A 17,398-nucleotide genomic window follows, 5' to 3' on the forward strand; every position below is an offset into this window, starting at 1 on the left:
GAACAGAAAAAAGGCATTAGTAAGCATTCAGCAAATCTTCGCTTATTTTAAAGACTGTACGAGGTTCAAACGCTTACCTGAATCCCAGCCGCTCTGGGGGAACTCTGTCTCTGGAACTTCTCATCCATCTGCAGGAGGGAAAAGACACTCCAGGTTAGCGTGGAAACATCTAGAGGCGTCGCATAACGCACTTACTCACTGCATTTCTTCTTCATAACCGGCATCCACGCTGAAACGTTGCGGCACCTAAAAGACATAGAAAAATAACTCAGTTCAATACAAATACCAAAGGGTCGCGCATTGCGCTCTCACTCACCTTCAGCGCTACTCATCTCAGCAGCATGTCGCCATCCCTGGATGCCGGCCATCATCTAAGGAAGGAAAGGAACGAAGTTAGAGAACTGTTCAAAAGGCTCATTATACTTACCTGTCGGACTCTTGCCAGTGAAGTAACTAGGCAGCAATGAGCCTGCATCAATCAACGCGCCCCTGCGCTGAAAGCAGGACGGAGAGCACACTTTCCAAGAAAACAAGGTGAGCTGTGGATCAAAGGGATGGGTTCGAGGTCGTAAGAGCTCAGAACAGGCTGAGTGACGTCCCCGTGGATACCAGGTGAGCGTTACAGAGCTATAGCACGTGGACTCCCAACACTTGAACGTGTGGTAAAAATCTGAGGATGACTGCCAGGGGCGGGGCTTAGGGAGAGGGCAGTCATTGGCTGGGGGCAGTATGACCCAGAGGCCAGTGATTGGTTACTACTAAGAAAGACAGATCAGAAACGAAATTGATACTGATTTTTTCTTTACCGAGGATTCCCAGCCTGAACACAGGGAATATATTCATGAGCATGGGAATCCATGCCAAACCCCATGCTGGAGAACTGTCACAACTTCATCAAAAACGTCACATACGTAAATTAAAATACGCAACCAAAGAGTGGTCATTAGGGTGTGCAGCCCACACCAAAGGCTATTTAGCTGAGATCTCTTGTTCGTTGATGCTATTTTGTGCGCCCTGCATGGAGGCACGATACAGTGGGCTGCACCCCACTCATTTTTATAGAGATGAATTGAAGCTCCATCTTGAATTATTTAATGTAAGAAGAAACAAAGAGAAGTGGTGCCCACTCACCTAAGCAACTATTGACTTGTCATGGAGATTCAGGATGGACAGATGACGAAGGAGAAGGAAAGGTGAAACTGAAAGAGAAGAGGGGAAGGGTGGAGACAAGGAAGAGATGACCACCAAAAGGCAAGACAAGGTGGGAGACAAGTAAGGATCAAAGAGGAGGGGGAGGCGAGAGGTGCCAGGCAGCGAACATGCAGGGCCAAATGCCAAAAGAGGGGCCAAGAGGCAGGTGGCGAAACCAGTGCGACCCGAGCAGCGGGTGCAGCCAAGATACAAACGCTAGAAAGTTGGGGGTTCTTGGGGAGCGGGATAGAAGGAGCTGGAGAAAGAATGAGAGAGTGATAAAGAGAATGTGAACATTTAAAAGGGTAGGAGAATAACAGTGAGAGAGAGCAAGAATAAGAAGGAATGAAAGCGGGTGAAAGAATGAGTGAGATAATGAGCAAGAGTATAATCGAGCGAGAGATTAAGAGAGATGAGCGGGAGACCAAAAGAGAGAAAGAAAAAAAGAATGAAAGAGTCCAATAGAGGCTAGCCATACGTGGAAAAGGTTCATAAGCAGAATTATTATTAAGACTGTATCTGACAAGGCTTAGAGGGGAAAGGAAACCAAGATGAGAGGGAGCGAGAGAAAGGAGAAAAGAAAGAGAAAGGAAAACATGTGCGTCGCGTTGTGACTCGACAGCCAAGCAAGATAACTGCATCTTCTAGAAGGTCCATTCCACATGGGGAACTGACCCACAGCCCAGCTCTCTGCTTGAGAACAGAACTCTCGCAAGGATGGATGAAAGCTCTCCTGGACCTCCCGAGTGGCAGCACAAGTGTAGATGGTCGGCACGTGCTACTAAGTTGTGCAAGAATGCATAACTGCACTTGAATGTTGGAAAATTAGTACTTTCTCTACTACAAAAAGTTCAAAATATTGGATTTCTAACCCAACACAAGATTTACACAATTCTAATGTGTATTGGTTGCTACTGTATACGCCTCAAACACAATGGCATCATGGAAAATAAACAAGCATTGTCATTGCCAACAGTTTGGGCTTTTGTGTAGGAAGGGGAAAGACACTTGCCAAGCACTTCTGTAGTGGTGTTAACCAGCTATAGATGGTAGCAGGTGCACAGTGGTGCAATTACATGGGCATCTAATAGCAGTGCCTGGCAAAAATGCCTAATAATTACATACAACCCCAAACTGTTGACTTTGTCAATTCTTGTATTTAAAAGGTCTTTAGTGAATGTTAATGTTAAAGGATATTTGTACCGCGCACTATCACCAACGGAGTGGTCCCTTGGTGCAAAGGTGGCTCTGAAAAAAGGGAGGGGGGGGAGTTAGTGGGAGTAAGCTGGAAAAGTGCAAGAGAGCAGTGACGTGCTGTTGGCGGCCACAACCCGGAATTCCGTTGGCTGGGCTTGGGGTGTTTTCTGGTCCGTAGTCATTGTGTACTGTTGTGCAAGTCTATGTGTGGTTTGTTTTGGTGTTGCAGTGTAGTGAAGTTTGTGCAGATTGTTGTTATAGGTTTGTGGTTGCGTTTGGTTAGAGTTTGAGAGGTATATGCAGAAGGGTGAAATCATTAGTTGGTTGGTTAATTGGGCAAATTCTAACAATCACAATTCTATCTGAGTGTGGCACATGCTGACATTTTAACCCTATCTAGGTGCGCCGCCAGCTAATGTCCATGATTCCGTCTAGATGCGATGCTGGCTAATGTTCAAGATTACTTTTAGGTGTGGCACATGCTAACATTCAGGTTCCATCCAAGTGTGGCACATGCAAATATTTACAGTCCTATCTAGATACGGCGCAGGCTAAAGTTCTCAATTCTAAGTGCAGCACATACTAGCATTTACAATTCTATCTAGATACAGCGCAGGCTAAAGTTCTCAATTCTAAGTGTGGCACATACTAGCATTTACAATTCTACTAAATATGGCGCAGGCTTAAATTCTCAATTCTAAGTGTGGCACATCTTAACATTTACAGTTTCCTCTAAGTGTGGCGCATACTGACATTCACAATACCATCTAGAAGCGGGGTAGGCCAGAGTTAAGATTTCCATCTAAGTGTGTCGCATACCAACATTCACATTTCTATCATAGTTCTATCAAGTTTGGTACATTCTAACTTTCCTAATTCCATCTAAGTGAAGCAGATGCCGGTGACATACAGAGTGGTTATAAATAGAGTGGCTGAAGCCAGAACGTGGTTAAGACATTTTTAATACAGCCGTAGCATGTTTACAAATCCAATTACGTCATTAACTCTCAAGTGGTCTGCTTTAAAAAAAAAACACTGGCAGGCACTTTGTGTGCAAAGTTTGATGGTAAGGATTGATTAAAGAGAGGGAGCTCAAAGAGTTCCCATGAGGAGGTGTTTTAGGCAGGAACTGGATGGGAATGACAATAGGGATTAGCATGGCCGTGGGCAGTCTATGGGTGGGCAAATAACCAAACAACATCTACAAGCTGTGTGTCCTTTCTCGTATGCCATTTCCCCCTATCCTCTAATGCAACCGTTTCGGCTTATAGGCAATGCTAAAACGCCACCTAGTGGCCCAGACTATAAAGTAAACCCGCTCCCGATATGGACAGGGGATGTTGAACTATGTATGACACGTGTTTGGTCTAGTGCTAAAGATATTTGATACAACAGGGGCAATGAAATAAATAGGTGCTACTAAGATCTTATAAATATCAGGGATTTGCTAGAAACCTATTATCTGAAAGGCTGTTTGTCATACTACTGCACTTATTAGGGTTCTGAGGAGGCGTGCTATCAAGAAGGGGAGATATGTGGTGGAGGGGCCTTTATCATAACAAATCTAGATTCAGTGTGGTTCCTGCCCTTCTATAGGCTCCAGAGGCCCATGATCTTTCCAGATTTTGACCTATAGGGTCACCTGAAGGCACTAATATATTCAATAGTCTATCAGCTAGTATGGGAGGCTTCTTGGATAGTCAAAAAAGTAGCACTGAGGTTTATATATATATATGATTTCTTTTGGGACAGATGGTCCCATGGGGGTCTCCATTTGACAAACGCGACATCAAATGATTCCACTCCACTATTAGGAGGGCCTGCATAGATACTCCCAGGATAACGATGAAATGTGTGGTACATGTAATCGTGTGGTGATTGGGCATTGCTCGGCACAGCAACACTACACACTGGTCACTTGTAGCTTGCACAAATATCCCACCCACAGGTGGATCACAAATAGAGCCATCTTGTGACATATTAAAAATATATTTTGAGGTTCGGTCCAACAGCCCACTCCAGGGTGCATTAGGAGATCTCAAGAGCATCTCACCTCAAAGGAATCCCTACCAAGACGTCGACTAAGGGACACCAAGACGTTGCCATTGCTAAACCGGATGGAGGCTTCAAGTGTCCCACCACTAACAGTCTACCTTTATGCGCACACTATATGTACATAACATAAGCCGTTCACATGCTGCAGAAACCTCGCAACAGAATGCTACACCTGCACAATCAGCTTACATCTCAGGCATGAACAATGAATCCTTGCACCACGGAGGCACAAGGCCCCTCTCTGCAGACAAGGACACCTAGAAACAGACCTGCACGCGGCAGCTAAAGGTGCTTCCTATATGCACACATCGAAACAGCGAAGCCATCTTGCATTTTCGCTCTCTGCTAATCCACCCGTCTCTCTCCGTTTGATCCCTTTGAGCACCTGGAGACGGTTGAAATGACAGAGGTGCAATATGTAGGACTAACATAACATGGACAAGTGAAAAGATAGAGCTTGGTACATGTGAAATGTAATTCTGGCGGGGCAGCAGAGTGGCATTTTAGAAACGAGGTCTAGCCAGTGCTTGTTATGTAACCTACTGCGAGGATTGCACTTGGCATCCCTGCCTAGTCTCCGGGCTTATCCCAGAGAAGTGCACGGAGTCTCAGGGATTTCCGGCCCTTCCAGTGACTCTGCCCACACCTCGATGTGATGGTGGCTACAAACAGACCTATAGCAGCCAATCACATCGACGTGTGGCAGAGGAGCATACATCAGGCTCAGATTGGCGTCATGTTATGTTGATTTATTTATTTTTTTAAATGTGGGCGCTACGGGTGGGTAGTGTCTCTGGGAAAAGAGTGTGGGGCGTCCAATGACGATATCCTCCGGGGTTTTCTTTAGAAATGTAGGCAGGTATGCAAGGATCTACCGAAAAATGTACATTTTCCCAGACAGATGTTTTATTGATTTTCTTATAAGTAACTTATCAGAATCTTATAAAAGATTTTACATACATTTTACTTCAAACCTAGAAGAATCCAATTAGTATTTGGGAGCCATATACGTTCTTATTAAGTTATTGTTCTAAGAAACGGACTAGTTTCACAAACCTTCTGCCCTTTTTCTCTGGGAATTGGCACCCCCGCCCACAAGCACGGACTGCCCTCTGTGACCTGCCTGCACGTGGAGGCCCCGAGCGCCCCTGCGTTGCACAGAGAATCCCCTTTACTGAGAAGCCATGAACATCCCCTGCCCAAAAGGTCCCAAGCATCGTCCGAAGCCTTCACTCGCCAATGTCCTGCCCAACAGCCCCACTCCCTCCCGCCCTGCACAGAGGCCCGGTCGGCTCTGAAGCTGCCGGCCGCGAGTCCCGGGGGACATTCATTTGAGTTTGTTTTGTGAAGAGGGAAGTGAGAGGGCCGAGCCGCCCGGGGCGCCGAGGTGCAGACTGCCTTTGATGGGGCACCAAGGAGCCAGGGCTGTTTATTTATAAAACATACCCAGGGGCTGTGCACACCCGAGTGCGGGGAGGACACTGACTCCAGCTCCCTGTGAGGACACAAGACTTTTATTAAGAAACGCTGCGCTGAAGAGCAACTTCAGCCGGGAACACACTAGGCGGCGCGTGGCCGCACTTCCGGTCGAGCAGCAGGCAGGCAGTGTGGAATGAAAGTCTGAAGTGGGCAGTGCTGTAGGGGCGCAAGTGTGGGAATAAGTGTCCCGCTGAAAGAGTGGGGGGGGGGGGTGGGAGTGCTGTAAAATATGGTGCCACTATGCAATGATGAGCACGGAGTGTGGGATGAAGGGACCCACTGAGCTGGCCCAGAGGGGGGGCAGTGCTGTAAAGAGGGGGTGGAGCAATAAAGAAGAGCAGGCAATGTGGCATGAAGGATCACACTCAGCTGGCCGAGGGCTGAGGCAGTAGTGAGCAGTTTTGTAAGAAGAGGACACTGCAATGATGAACAGGGAGTGTGGAATGAAGCGTCCCACGGAGCTGGTCCAGAGGGGGAGGGGGAAGCTGTGCAGGAAGGCCCCCCGTTTGCAACGATGACCAGGCAGTGTGGAATGAAGGGTCCCACGGAGCTGGTTCAGAGGGGGGGGGGGGCATTTGTGCAGGACGGGCCCCTCTTTGCAATGATGAGCAGGCAGTGTGGAATCAAGGGTACCACGGAGCTGGTCCAGAGGGGGAGGGGGCATTTGGAAGGGCCCCTCTTTGCAATGATGAGCAGGGATTGTGGAATGAAGGGTCCCACTGAGCTCATCTAGAGGGGAAGGGGCAGTTGTGTAAGAAGGGCCCCTTTTTGCAATGATGAGCAGACAGTGATCAAGATGGGTCCTTCCAAGCTAGTCTGAGGCGGAATTGAGCAGTTCTGCTAGAAGAAGCCCTGTGCAATGGTGAGGAGCACACAGTGTGGAAGGAAGCCCCCGGTGAGCTGCTGGGGGGAGTGGGCAGTGCTCTAAGGAGCCCCTTTGCAAAGAGATGCAGGTGGTGTGTAATGAGGGCCTACTAAGACTGTCTGGAGGGGAAAGTAGGCAGTGCTGTAAGATGGGGTCCTTTTACAATGAGGAGCAGGCAGTGTATAATGGAGGGCCCGGCTGAGCTGGACCAGAGGGGCAAGGGGGCAGTGCTGCAAGAAGGGGTCTCCTTTACAATGAGGAGCAGGCAGTGTAGGATGAATTGCCTGCTGAGCTGGACCAGAGGGGCAAGTGGGCAGTGCTGCAAGAGGGGGTCCCCTTTACAATGAGGAGCAGGCAGTGTAGGATGAATTGCCTGCTGAGCCGGTCCAGAGGGGCAAGTGGACACTGCTTTGCAATGATGAGGAGCGGGCGATGTGGAATGAAGGGTCCTGCTGAGCTGGAACTCGGTGCCAGCTGAACGTACATTCTTTGGTTGCTGAGGAAAGGCCTTGGAAGAGGGCAGTGGAAATTGAATCCTTCGCGCGATGATTACTGCCTGGAAGGAAAGCCAGCACTGGCACTGCGCGGGAACAAGGCTGCATCCTTAGAAATCCAGAAGCTGCAAGAGAAAACAGCAGAAGGACTTGAGAAGCTGCAAGAGAAAACAGCAGAAAGTCTTGAGAACAGGATATACCACCACTTCACCGACACCCAGAGCCCCTCTCACCCCGATGGTCCCTTCCCATGGGCGGGGCTACCACCGTCCCCCTGGTCAGTCGCTCTCCTATTCTGGAGATGAGCTGACAAGCTCCACTTGTTGCAGGGCTAGAACAAGTTCTATGGCCACCAGCTCTGCTTCGCTCTCCCTGGGTGGGCTGGGTGCATGAGTGAGGGCAGGACACACACACAGACATAGCGGGGAGATCCCCACTGGACACCCCCACCTCCTTAGGCCCTCATCTTCTCACTGGGCGGGAGCTGCTGGGCAAATAGACTGATGGCCAGCAGCTCCCGCCCTTATAAGCGTCCGCAGGGGGACCTGACCGGAAGCCAGGTCCACCTGGGGACGCCCCTTCCCCCTCAGGGAGGAGAGGAAGAGGAGAGAGGCTTGACCACGACCGGAAGGGGGTGGCCGGAAGGGACAGCCCGCTATGTAGGCTGTCCCTCTAGCGCCCCCTGCGGGGGCCGGTCAGCCTCTGAACCCCCCCACCCTCCAACCGCCCCACCCCCCCAATGGCGGCCCTTAGGGCGGTGCCAGCCGATTCGCCCCAGGAAAGGCTGAACGCAGCAGCTCAAGTCCGATATGGCGAAGTGTGAAAGATGCAGATGTCCAAAATGGAATTTCAGGTTTACTCCCCCTTCGACCCACCCCCACTTGCGCAGGGAAGGAGGTGGGCAGATTCTCGACTGTCATGCAAATATTATTGAAATGTCCGCGGTGGAGTCCATCCCACCCAGCGAGAGATTGATTAGGATTGCTCTTTTTGTCCACTGGGTTAGACGATTACTGCCTGAAAGTGGTGCCTTAACGCACTAAGAGTTGCCCACGCTCTGTGTGGCACCCATATGGGGTTCTCTACTAACTCACACACCCCGAATTTACCCAGGTTAAGGAGGTTCTCCAGGGGGGCGCTAGAGTGGCTTGGTCCATCCTTCTGGGATGGGTACCCACAGGAAATTAACTACTACAGGGACGCCCCCCCCGCCCTCCTCTTTTGATGTAATTGGATTGCAACAGCGCTCTGAAGCCCGTGGCGCTTAGGCGCTTTACAAATGAAAAAATAAACACATTTGCTGTCGTTCTTATTGTCCTAAAACGCACTTCGTATGCAAAGCAGCCAGCATCCAACATTCAGGGCACACCAACATTACTGTACACCCAGCTCTGCCCCTCATACTCTCGCTCTGTCCCCATTCTCACACAAAATAGGGGGCGGTGGGTCAGTACATGTTGACAATTTCCAGTATTAAACTCAAGTCACGTGATTGTCCAGGCGCGCTAATCATTTTGTGCAGCATAAAACGTACCCACATTTGGGGGCATGAAAGGGAAAGAACCACGTTTCCGGTCTCTTTCCCTCCCTTCTGGCCTCACTCACCAGTTGAGGAAGCACCTTCTCCAAATGGTCAATGTCCACCGTGGGCACCTGCTCGGTCTCGGCCTGCCGGACTGCACGAGCTGCCGCCTCTGGAGCAAGAAGGACCAAGACAAACAACAGCGTCAGGGCGTAGGGACACAAAGAAGAGCACAACCAGAAAGCAGCAATTCTGAACACAAACTCGAGGCGGCTCGAAAGACATCCAAGGTCGAGAGAAAGGAGGTAACAGGTTGGAGAGGAGCAAGAGAACACAATGCAGAGTTAAGTGGTATAAATAAGCAGGCACACCCTGGGTATTGGATGGCACGTTCAATGTGAATAATCACTGGGACATGAAGTGATGGTTTCACTAGTCCGCGTCCTGTGAGGTGCCCACAACAGCCAGGATCCCTTTTATTCTCCCCGGCGTAGTGATGTTGCATGCATCACATGACCAACCACAACAAGGGATGCGTCATGTTAAAATGGCTTTCCAAAATCAACCCTGGGGGAAAATTATTATGGTGAACAAGGAAGACACCAAAGGCTAGCTAAACCCCAATAAAGGTAGGTAGCAGAGCAGTAAGGTTTAGACCTAGGCGGTGGGAGGTAGGGTGGTTTAGGGCTACAATGAGTCCACCCACGACACTACCAGTAATTTTAGTTAGCCATGCAACTAATGATTTATTAGGCCTTTAAAAACAGATATATACATTCACCCTTAGGAGAAGAAAGAAAGCATTTGATTCAATAACTATTGTAAAACGGGTGACAAACTCATATCCATAAAGTTCAGTAGAAACATAATAGAGCAACATAAAACAATTTGCTAGCACTTAAATGTCCAGTCCTAAGATAGATTGGAGCCATGTGCCCTAAAGTCACCAACCCCAAAGTTATACTTCTCTGATAGGTTTACTATGTGATTGGACAATGGTGGGGATTCAAAGTTCAAAAAGTTCAGAAAAGTTAAAGTAACTCCCTTAATCACACTACACTAAGATAGTCCTAGGATGGGATCTTTGACCAGGTTAACACCAACCTAAATCAGGAAAGAGAGAAGGACAGAACTTCACGCCCGTGTAACCCTGAGGGCAGGGAGGAAAAGAAACAGGTATTTTAACTTGCCCCTCTGACTCAGATTTCTCCAGACACAACTGCTGAGGTTCCTAATTCTGTTGTGGACACAATCTTCTGTGCTTGGTCCAGGTGAGGGAGGCCCAGGGGTTGCAGGCACACGTCACTTTCAGACCCGGGATTTCGTTTCAGTGGGTCACGATGCCTGAATTTCAAACTGAAACAGAAAAGATAAAGACTTCTGCTGAGCTGGCAACCTCCTGGCACCTCCAGCGAGCGAAGAAGACGGATTGCAACAGGCAGCATGGTCACTTAGAGACAGGCGATCATCAATGAATGAACAATGGGAAAGTCCCTGCAGGTCTTATGTTGAGGCAAGAATTCGCAACATGCAGGTGAAAGCGTCTTGTAGTACAAGCTGAAGATCCTCTAAGTTCCAAGGATGCACTTGGAACAGCAACGGCTTCAACGAGGTAGCCCAGGACAGAGCTGGTCAGGCCACTGGTTGGTCCAGGGACACTTTGAAGACTCAGAAGGCACACATTCTCAAGCAGGGGGTCGAGACAAGTTGTTACCACCGGTCCTGGGGTCGAAGCACTCACACGGGTCTTCTTCAGATAAGGCAGAGGAGGAAGACTTCACTGGAGTTGGTGCTGGCCAACTGCTGGAGTCTTCCTCAAATCATCAGAGGGCTGCACTTCTTCATTACCCCCTCTGTCCCCACAGGCCATCTCCACCCCCTCTGGTCCCCCCGTGATGTTCCCTTGTGACCCCCACCCTTCTCACACACAGGTGTTGCCTGTTTTGATTGATTCAGCTCCAGAGGCGGAAGCTCGTGCAGTACGGCAGTAGCTTTCCCCAGAGAAGGGCATTATATAAGGGAATTCTAGCCCTGAGAAGGCAGGAAGAAGGACAATATGGCCAAAGGATAGGCAGAAATCTTGTGGCAGAGCCATCTTAGAGTGCTATACACTCCAAGTAGCCATTTCGGTATTTACAAAAGTGCATAAGTAAAAAGTTCAAAACGCGTTAGGAAAATACCCTCTGCCACCATCCCATTCTAGGCACATTGTATTTGTGACACAAAACTTACAAAAGAAAAAGATACAACTATACAGACTATCATAGCCACACTTCACTCTAAGGGGATGTGTGCAGTTGAGTTGTACAACTACAAGAAATCCACAAAGACAGAGTCTCTCACTACCGATAGTCCTTGTACTGACCAGTCTCCCCATGAAAACGAGCACAAAGCAAGAGAAGTAAAGGAGAGGGCTTTACTTACCCCCAAGAAGGCAGGTCAGCAGTAAAAACAAAGCGAAAAGAAAGGGTGTCCCATAGAAGTATATGGCAGGAAAGCAGCAAAAAGATGATCTTTCCTAACACGCAACATCCGTCCTTTATCATAAACTTGAAGAGAACTTATTATTAACTGATTAATGCAACATAGAGGTACAAACGGGCCAAAATGGAGCAATAATAAAGTTTACTGATGCACCTGAAAATCCTTCCGCCAAGTTGTCAACCTCCGAGTCAGCCTCCTCAGGTATCAAGATCCCGATTCCAACTCGCCAGTTAGAGGCCTCGCTTCATAGGCTCTATCATGATCTGCACTGACCTCTCCGTAAGGTGATGAATGTTCTGGATACACACCTGCAGACATGGACTAGTGAACTTATCTGGGTACTCTGGGCGGCTACCCCACCTTTCTAAAGAATCAAGAATACCTCCTCACTGTCTATGTGCCTTTGGATGCTGCTACCATATACCATTTGATGTCATAATCCAAGGGTGCAGTTCAAAAAGGAGGCTCATTTTGTTAAGGGGGTCTCCTGTTATTGATGAGTGTGTGATCACCTATTCGTACGTCAGAGAAACCCTCCACCTCCTCATGCTTTCCTGGTCATTGATAATTCGCTGTCTATCATGTAATGTTTCATCCTGTATCTGAGGGGGGGCACTCTAGTACGGTGTGCAGGTATTTTTCCCTGAATGCATCTACCCACTAGTGCTTCTGCTGGCGCTACACCCATTGTGGGGTGTTGCGTTGTGCGGTATTGCAATGAATCAACTTCCAGGGCACCAGTGGTCCAGGTATAAATATTTGTTTCTAAACCATCAAATCAGCCCCACACCTCTAGCACACCAAGAAGGATCTGAACAGATTGGAAGCAACAGCAAATAATACATCTCCTTGTCCAATTTTGGTAATATGGAAGGAACGGCAGGCTTATCTCTGCAAGGGCGTGGATCATTGGTTAGTTGCAACACAGTGAAAATACAATCATTGTCCAATGATAAAAGGCACTGTCCAGTCAAGGTTGTATACAAATATCTACTTTATTATTATCACAACAGACAGTTCTAGCACACTACAAAATACAACCCACCCTGTAAAGGAATGCAGGGGACAGACAGTTTCAAGAATGACGATGCACTCTAGATACTGACAGGACGGTAGTCGTAAAGTAATTAATCGCAATAGTTCAAGAATAATTGGTTTCAGCACAAAGGAAGCAATGGGTCGTAAAATGTCACTAGCACCAGGATGTCAGAACCACAATGTACCTTGTGCTTGTAGAATTCTTGGTGCTCAACAGGGTCAAGTCAGTTTCAGGGTGCTTTGCAGGTTCTGTGACAGAATTCAAGAGGGGAGACAGCTGCGGGTATCAGGCGGCAGCCAGTTCGGCGAGTGCGGCTGGATGGATGGATGGATGGCTGCAGACTGGCCTACACGGCAGCTCAAGGTCAGGAATCGTTGTTTCAGTACTGGTTGGCAGGTCTGAAGCACTGGTCAAGCCATCTCGGACGGTGTGAGCGACTGCGGTGCAACAGTTAGCAGAGCAGTAGGCTGCAGCTGGAGGGGCTCGACTGCCTCGAAAATGTCCTTTAAATTTCCTAGTCGATGCATTCCTCCTAACATCTTCACTGGGCTTGTGTCATCTTTTAAGTCGGACAGCCCAAAGCTGAGGAGAGTGTTGCAGGCAACAGCCTTGTCCTTGGTGTGGTTCAGAGACTCTGGCACTTCCTACAGAGCCTAGCGGGGCATGCTGTGGTCTGGCTGGGCAATGGTTCTGGAGCTGCTGCAGGGTCCTATGGATTTAGTATCTCCATCTGTTCACTGGGAGATATTTAGGGGAGGGATCTTGCTCCCCTCTTTGGAAATCCGGGCCTTCCTTCACTGGCAGAAGCTGTAAGGCAGACTGTACCTTCAGCCACGGTCCAAATGAGTTATTTTCGTTACTCCTTGCAGTCTTCAGCTGATCTGCCCAAAAGAGGGGCTCAGCCCTCTTTTAAAAGCCAAATGGGCCACAGAGATTGGTGTAGGCTAAGCCTGCCTTAATGAACCAATCATCAATCTGCTGTATGCATGAGGTCATCATAACCAGAGTGCTTGGCAACAGAAAAGGTAAAGGGGTGAAAACAAGTAATACTAAGTCCTACCCATCTTACTGTCTGTTGTAGATCAAAGGGTCTCTGGTTAATGAGCTCTCGGTCGTCCCTGCAAACCACATTCTCATACCTTCTGAATGGTGACCTCCTGCAGGGGGTTGCCTACTGTAAACAGCTTGGCCCAGACATGACAACTCACTGTCCTTGATATTTTAGGGCGGGAGCTGGCTTCAGGTTGACACAGTGCATATGAAAGGGGTGTTGGGGTTTCCGGTCTCCCTTGTTTAGCCTCTGCAGCCATGTGGGCCTGTTTGAAACATAACTTTGATTAGTATGCAAAGCGGCTACCAGCAGCAGAGCTTAGACAAAGGGAAAGGGTGGATCTATAGAGTCTTTGTTAGTTAATAAGGCTGGCAATGGCAGGAGGAAGGTGTTGCCCTCCCCCTTCTGAGATGTCTTGATGTACTCTTGGCTGTCACATTCCAACTAAATATGACAGTGGGGATGGCGCCTGTAGGCTGTGTCAACCCAAAGTACAGAGGTCTAGGTTTATGTCATGCAGTGAACATAGGTAAATGTATGCGGATTCGCCCCACACATTTTTCCAGAGGTCGATCTATCATCATTCAAATTCATTTAAAATTTAAATAAAAAGGCCTGGTGAGCGCACACCCACAGTGGGGATGGTCTAATTCCTCATAGGTATCCCAGCAGGAATTGGACAAGAGCTAAAGGCAAAGAAGTCTCCTGTCTATTTGCAATCCCAAACACCTTTTCGCAGGGTACGCATAAACTGCTCAGCATATCCGCTGGCCTCAGATGGTTGGTGCAAGGAGTGTACTTAGGTGAAAAGGGGATCCATTGCCGGTCTCTATTTCTATGTGTATTTCATGAGTAGCAAAGATGTATTCTAAACTCTGAATTACATATTTAGTTGCAAGGGACTTCATAAAGATGACTTCAGATTATCTCAACCACTCGTCGATCACAACCAAGAAATGTTGATGCTAATCTTCTCCTACATAATCACTTCTTACCAGTGACTGTATAGGGAGTGCTTGGGTAATCGACCTGGATACCTGCCACCGAATGCATCGTTTCACAAACTCATCCACCTTCGATTCTAACTCCAGAAGCCACACTTTCTTTCAAAGTCGAACATTCGTTTTGGCAGGTCTTTATTTCCCTTGTGTGCCAATTCTAGCACCTCCAGAACCAACGTTGATGGAACCACTACAGAGAACTCTACAAAACTCTCATAAGAGAAGGCCTTCTGGTGAAACAGACAGTTCCTATCTAAATGTTCCATAAGCATAGTAGCATACTTTTTGCTTCTGTAGTACGTCGCTCCAGAAGGGCCAAGAGCGCTCTGCATCTATCAGTTCGTATCGCCTCAACCACCATCTGGCGGCACTCCTCTGTAGCAGATGCATCCGCAATTTCGCTTTGTATCATGGAATACTGGAACAGCCACTTCCCTTATTATGCATGTGTGATCCTCTTAGCTCCTCATATTCTGAGCCTGGAGCTGCATCTCTAAGGGGTCTCAAGAGATAGTCAACCGGGTTATCACTCCTCAGCTAGAATGTCAGGGATGTAATACACCTGGAGCTGAAGTAGCCATATTTCGATCCAAGCATGAGGCTGTAGAGATGACCCAGACATGATTGGTATTAAGGGCTTGTGATCGGTCAAAGCAGATACAGGCTTCCCACCCTTTTACCCTCACCCCTTGCCCCAACCGCCACAACACCATCTTTCAACGCTTTCAACCCCATCTCGGGAGAAGAGTTCCTTGATCTAATATCTGACAGCAGACCCTCTGGACCCCCCCCCTTGTCTCCTGTCCGGCCTTTCTTCTGAAAGTAATATTCTCCTCCACATGTGCAGGCGAGCAAGCAAAGTCCATAATAAATGACTCCCTCACCTCTGGCATCTTTCTCGAGGCCTTAAAATTGAGTACGTCAAACCACTTCTAAAAAAAGGCATCCCTTGACCACCTTGAGCCTAAGAATTCCAGGCCGACTTCCAACACCCGATTCTTGGCAAAACTTGTTGACTGTGCTGCGTACTCTCAGCTCAACCGTTTCGTAGAATCCAACAACCTACTCGAACCCGGTCAATCAGGCTTCAGGCCCCGCCATGGAACAGAACCCACTCTGCTCTCGATCTGGGATAATCTCAAGGTCTCGGCAGACTCAGAGGGCTGTGCAGCGCAGGTTCTCCTTGATTTGTCAGCCGTCTTCGACACCTTTGACCATTCCATCCTCCTTGACCGACAGCACTCCCTTGGAATCCGAGGCTCAACACTCAAATGGATTGCACCATTCCTCAACAACAGAAAACAAATCACTTTTCTCTCCGCTTTTCTCTCAACCGCTTGCACCGTGAACACTTGAGTACCACAATGCGCGTGCCTCTCTGCTCTCCTTTTCAACCTTTATCTGACAACTATCAGCGTTCATTCACGCGCTCCTGCTACAACTATGCTGATACCACCCAAATTATTCTGAGAATTCCCAAAACAAGCCCCAACCCACGACCCAATCTTGAATATTGCATCAGAGACATTGACTGATGGATGACAAGAAACCCCCTCCTTCTGAACCCTGATAAAACTGAGATCATGGTGAGCTGCAACAATGCCCTTCTCCGGCAACCACTCCCATGGCCAACTCCCTTGGTACCCACTCCTACTTCTGAAATAGTCTGAAACCTTGGCTGCATTATGGACTCGGGCTTAGCCCTCTCCCATCAAATCAATAATGTATCAAAATCCTGTCACTACCACCTCAAGCTCCTAAGATACATTTTCCCTTACCTCACCTACCCCAACAGACTCGCTGCTATTATGTCCCCTGTTATGTCGAGACTGGACTATGCCACCTCCTTCTGGGTACACCGGCATACCAACTTAAACTCCAAAGAGCCCAAAACGCTGCCGCCAGACTCCTTCTTGCACTGGGACACAGGAATCACATCTCCCCCACTCTCCGCATCCTTCACTGGCTGTCTGTTGGACAAAGGGCCACTTCCAAAATCCTATGCATTACCCACCGGGCATTGCACAAAACCGGCACAGCATACCTACAAGAGAAGATTACACCCTACCACCCAGCACGCTCCCCAAAGTCAAGCACTGCCCTCTTACTGGTGATTCCAGCCTCCAATTCAACCAGGATTGCAGGGTCCGCCTACCCTGGCTCCAACTCTGGTGAACTCAGTCCCTCCTCACATTCGACACCCCCATGACTACATGGCCTTCCATAAAGCTCTATAAACCAGGCCTTTTCCGTAAACCATGACTAAGTCCGCTGAAATTCACTGTTATTATAGAACCATGAATTCTACGACATTAAATTGGAAAGTAATCACAGTCAGCCAACAAGTGTTCCTAGAGATACTAAGGGAAGTGACCACAGAAACAGACCAATAAGACATCAAGGAGGATTTAGAAACTGTGAGACGACAGTTCGCACCCATACTGTCCTGCAGACTCTAAAATATGCATCTACCGACTCTCCGCTTCCTGATAGTACTAGACAAGCCTAGGAGCCTGTCGTGCCATCAAGTTGATCATACCCATTCATCCCTACCTTGCCCCACTACATACCAAAGATAGGAACCCTCCCAAGGCAACAAACAACCGGGCTCTAAAATGTCTATGTCCTGTCTGTCCCTTAGCACCACTGCCTCGGTAGGACTGCATTGCAGAGAGATATATCCTGACCTATAGCCAGTATCCTGCCAAAGCCCACCCTGTAGCCCATCATAAACCACATCCATGGACCCGGAAAATGGGCTCTCTGACAAGAGGAAGAATAATGACTAGGGGTGTCACGGTATTCGTTTTATGACGGTACGATAAACATCTTGCCAAATGACGGTATATCATGGTTATCGCGGTATAGCAGGTGGAGTTAACTGATCTTAACAAATATTTTCTAAAAGGTCATAAATTGACAGATGTATCAACACAAACAAAACCAGGCACCCAGGGCCAGAATTGTGCTTTTCAACATACTTTCCACTGAAATGCCTTGCTTCCCCCAAACACAAGTGT

General features: G+C 48.3%; 1 protein-coding gene across 2 annotated transcripts in view; it reads right to left on the reverse strand.

The window, feature by feature from the left end:
* Positions 1 to 3,332: 3,332 nt before the first annotated feature.
* CENPX (centromere protein X) overlaps positions 3,333 to 17,398 on the reverse strand; it is a 187,671-nt gene continuing 173,605 nt past the window's right edge. Inside the window, exons 4-5 of one of the 2 annotated variants that reach the window (XM_069655315.1) lie at positions 8,887 to 8,975; positions 3,333 to 7,406 (exon numbers count right to left, since the gene is read on the reverse strand). In XM_069655315.1, the coding sequence (XP_069511416.1) occupies positions 7,392 to 7,406; positions 8,887 to 8,975 (104 nt within the window). In that variant the 3' untranslated portion in view covers positions 3,333 to 7,391. Of the gene's footprint in view, positions 7,440 to 8,886; positions 8,976 to 17,398 lie in introns of both variants that reach the window. The other variant, XM_069655314.1, reaches the window with a different exon arrangement.

Source organism: Ambystoma mexicanum, chromosome 3q, assembly GCF_040938575.1.
Source record: "Ambystoma mexicanum isolate Mex_15411 chromosome 3q, UKY_AmexF1_1, whole genome shotgun sequence".
In the NCBI taxonomy this organism is placed as follows: domain Eukaryota; kingdom Metazoa; phylum Chordata; class Amphibia; order Caudata; family Ambystomatidae; genus Ambystoma; species Ambystoma mexicanum.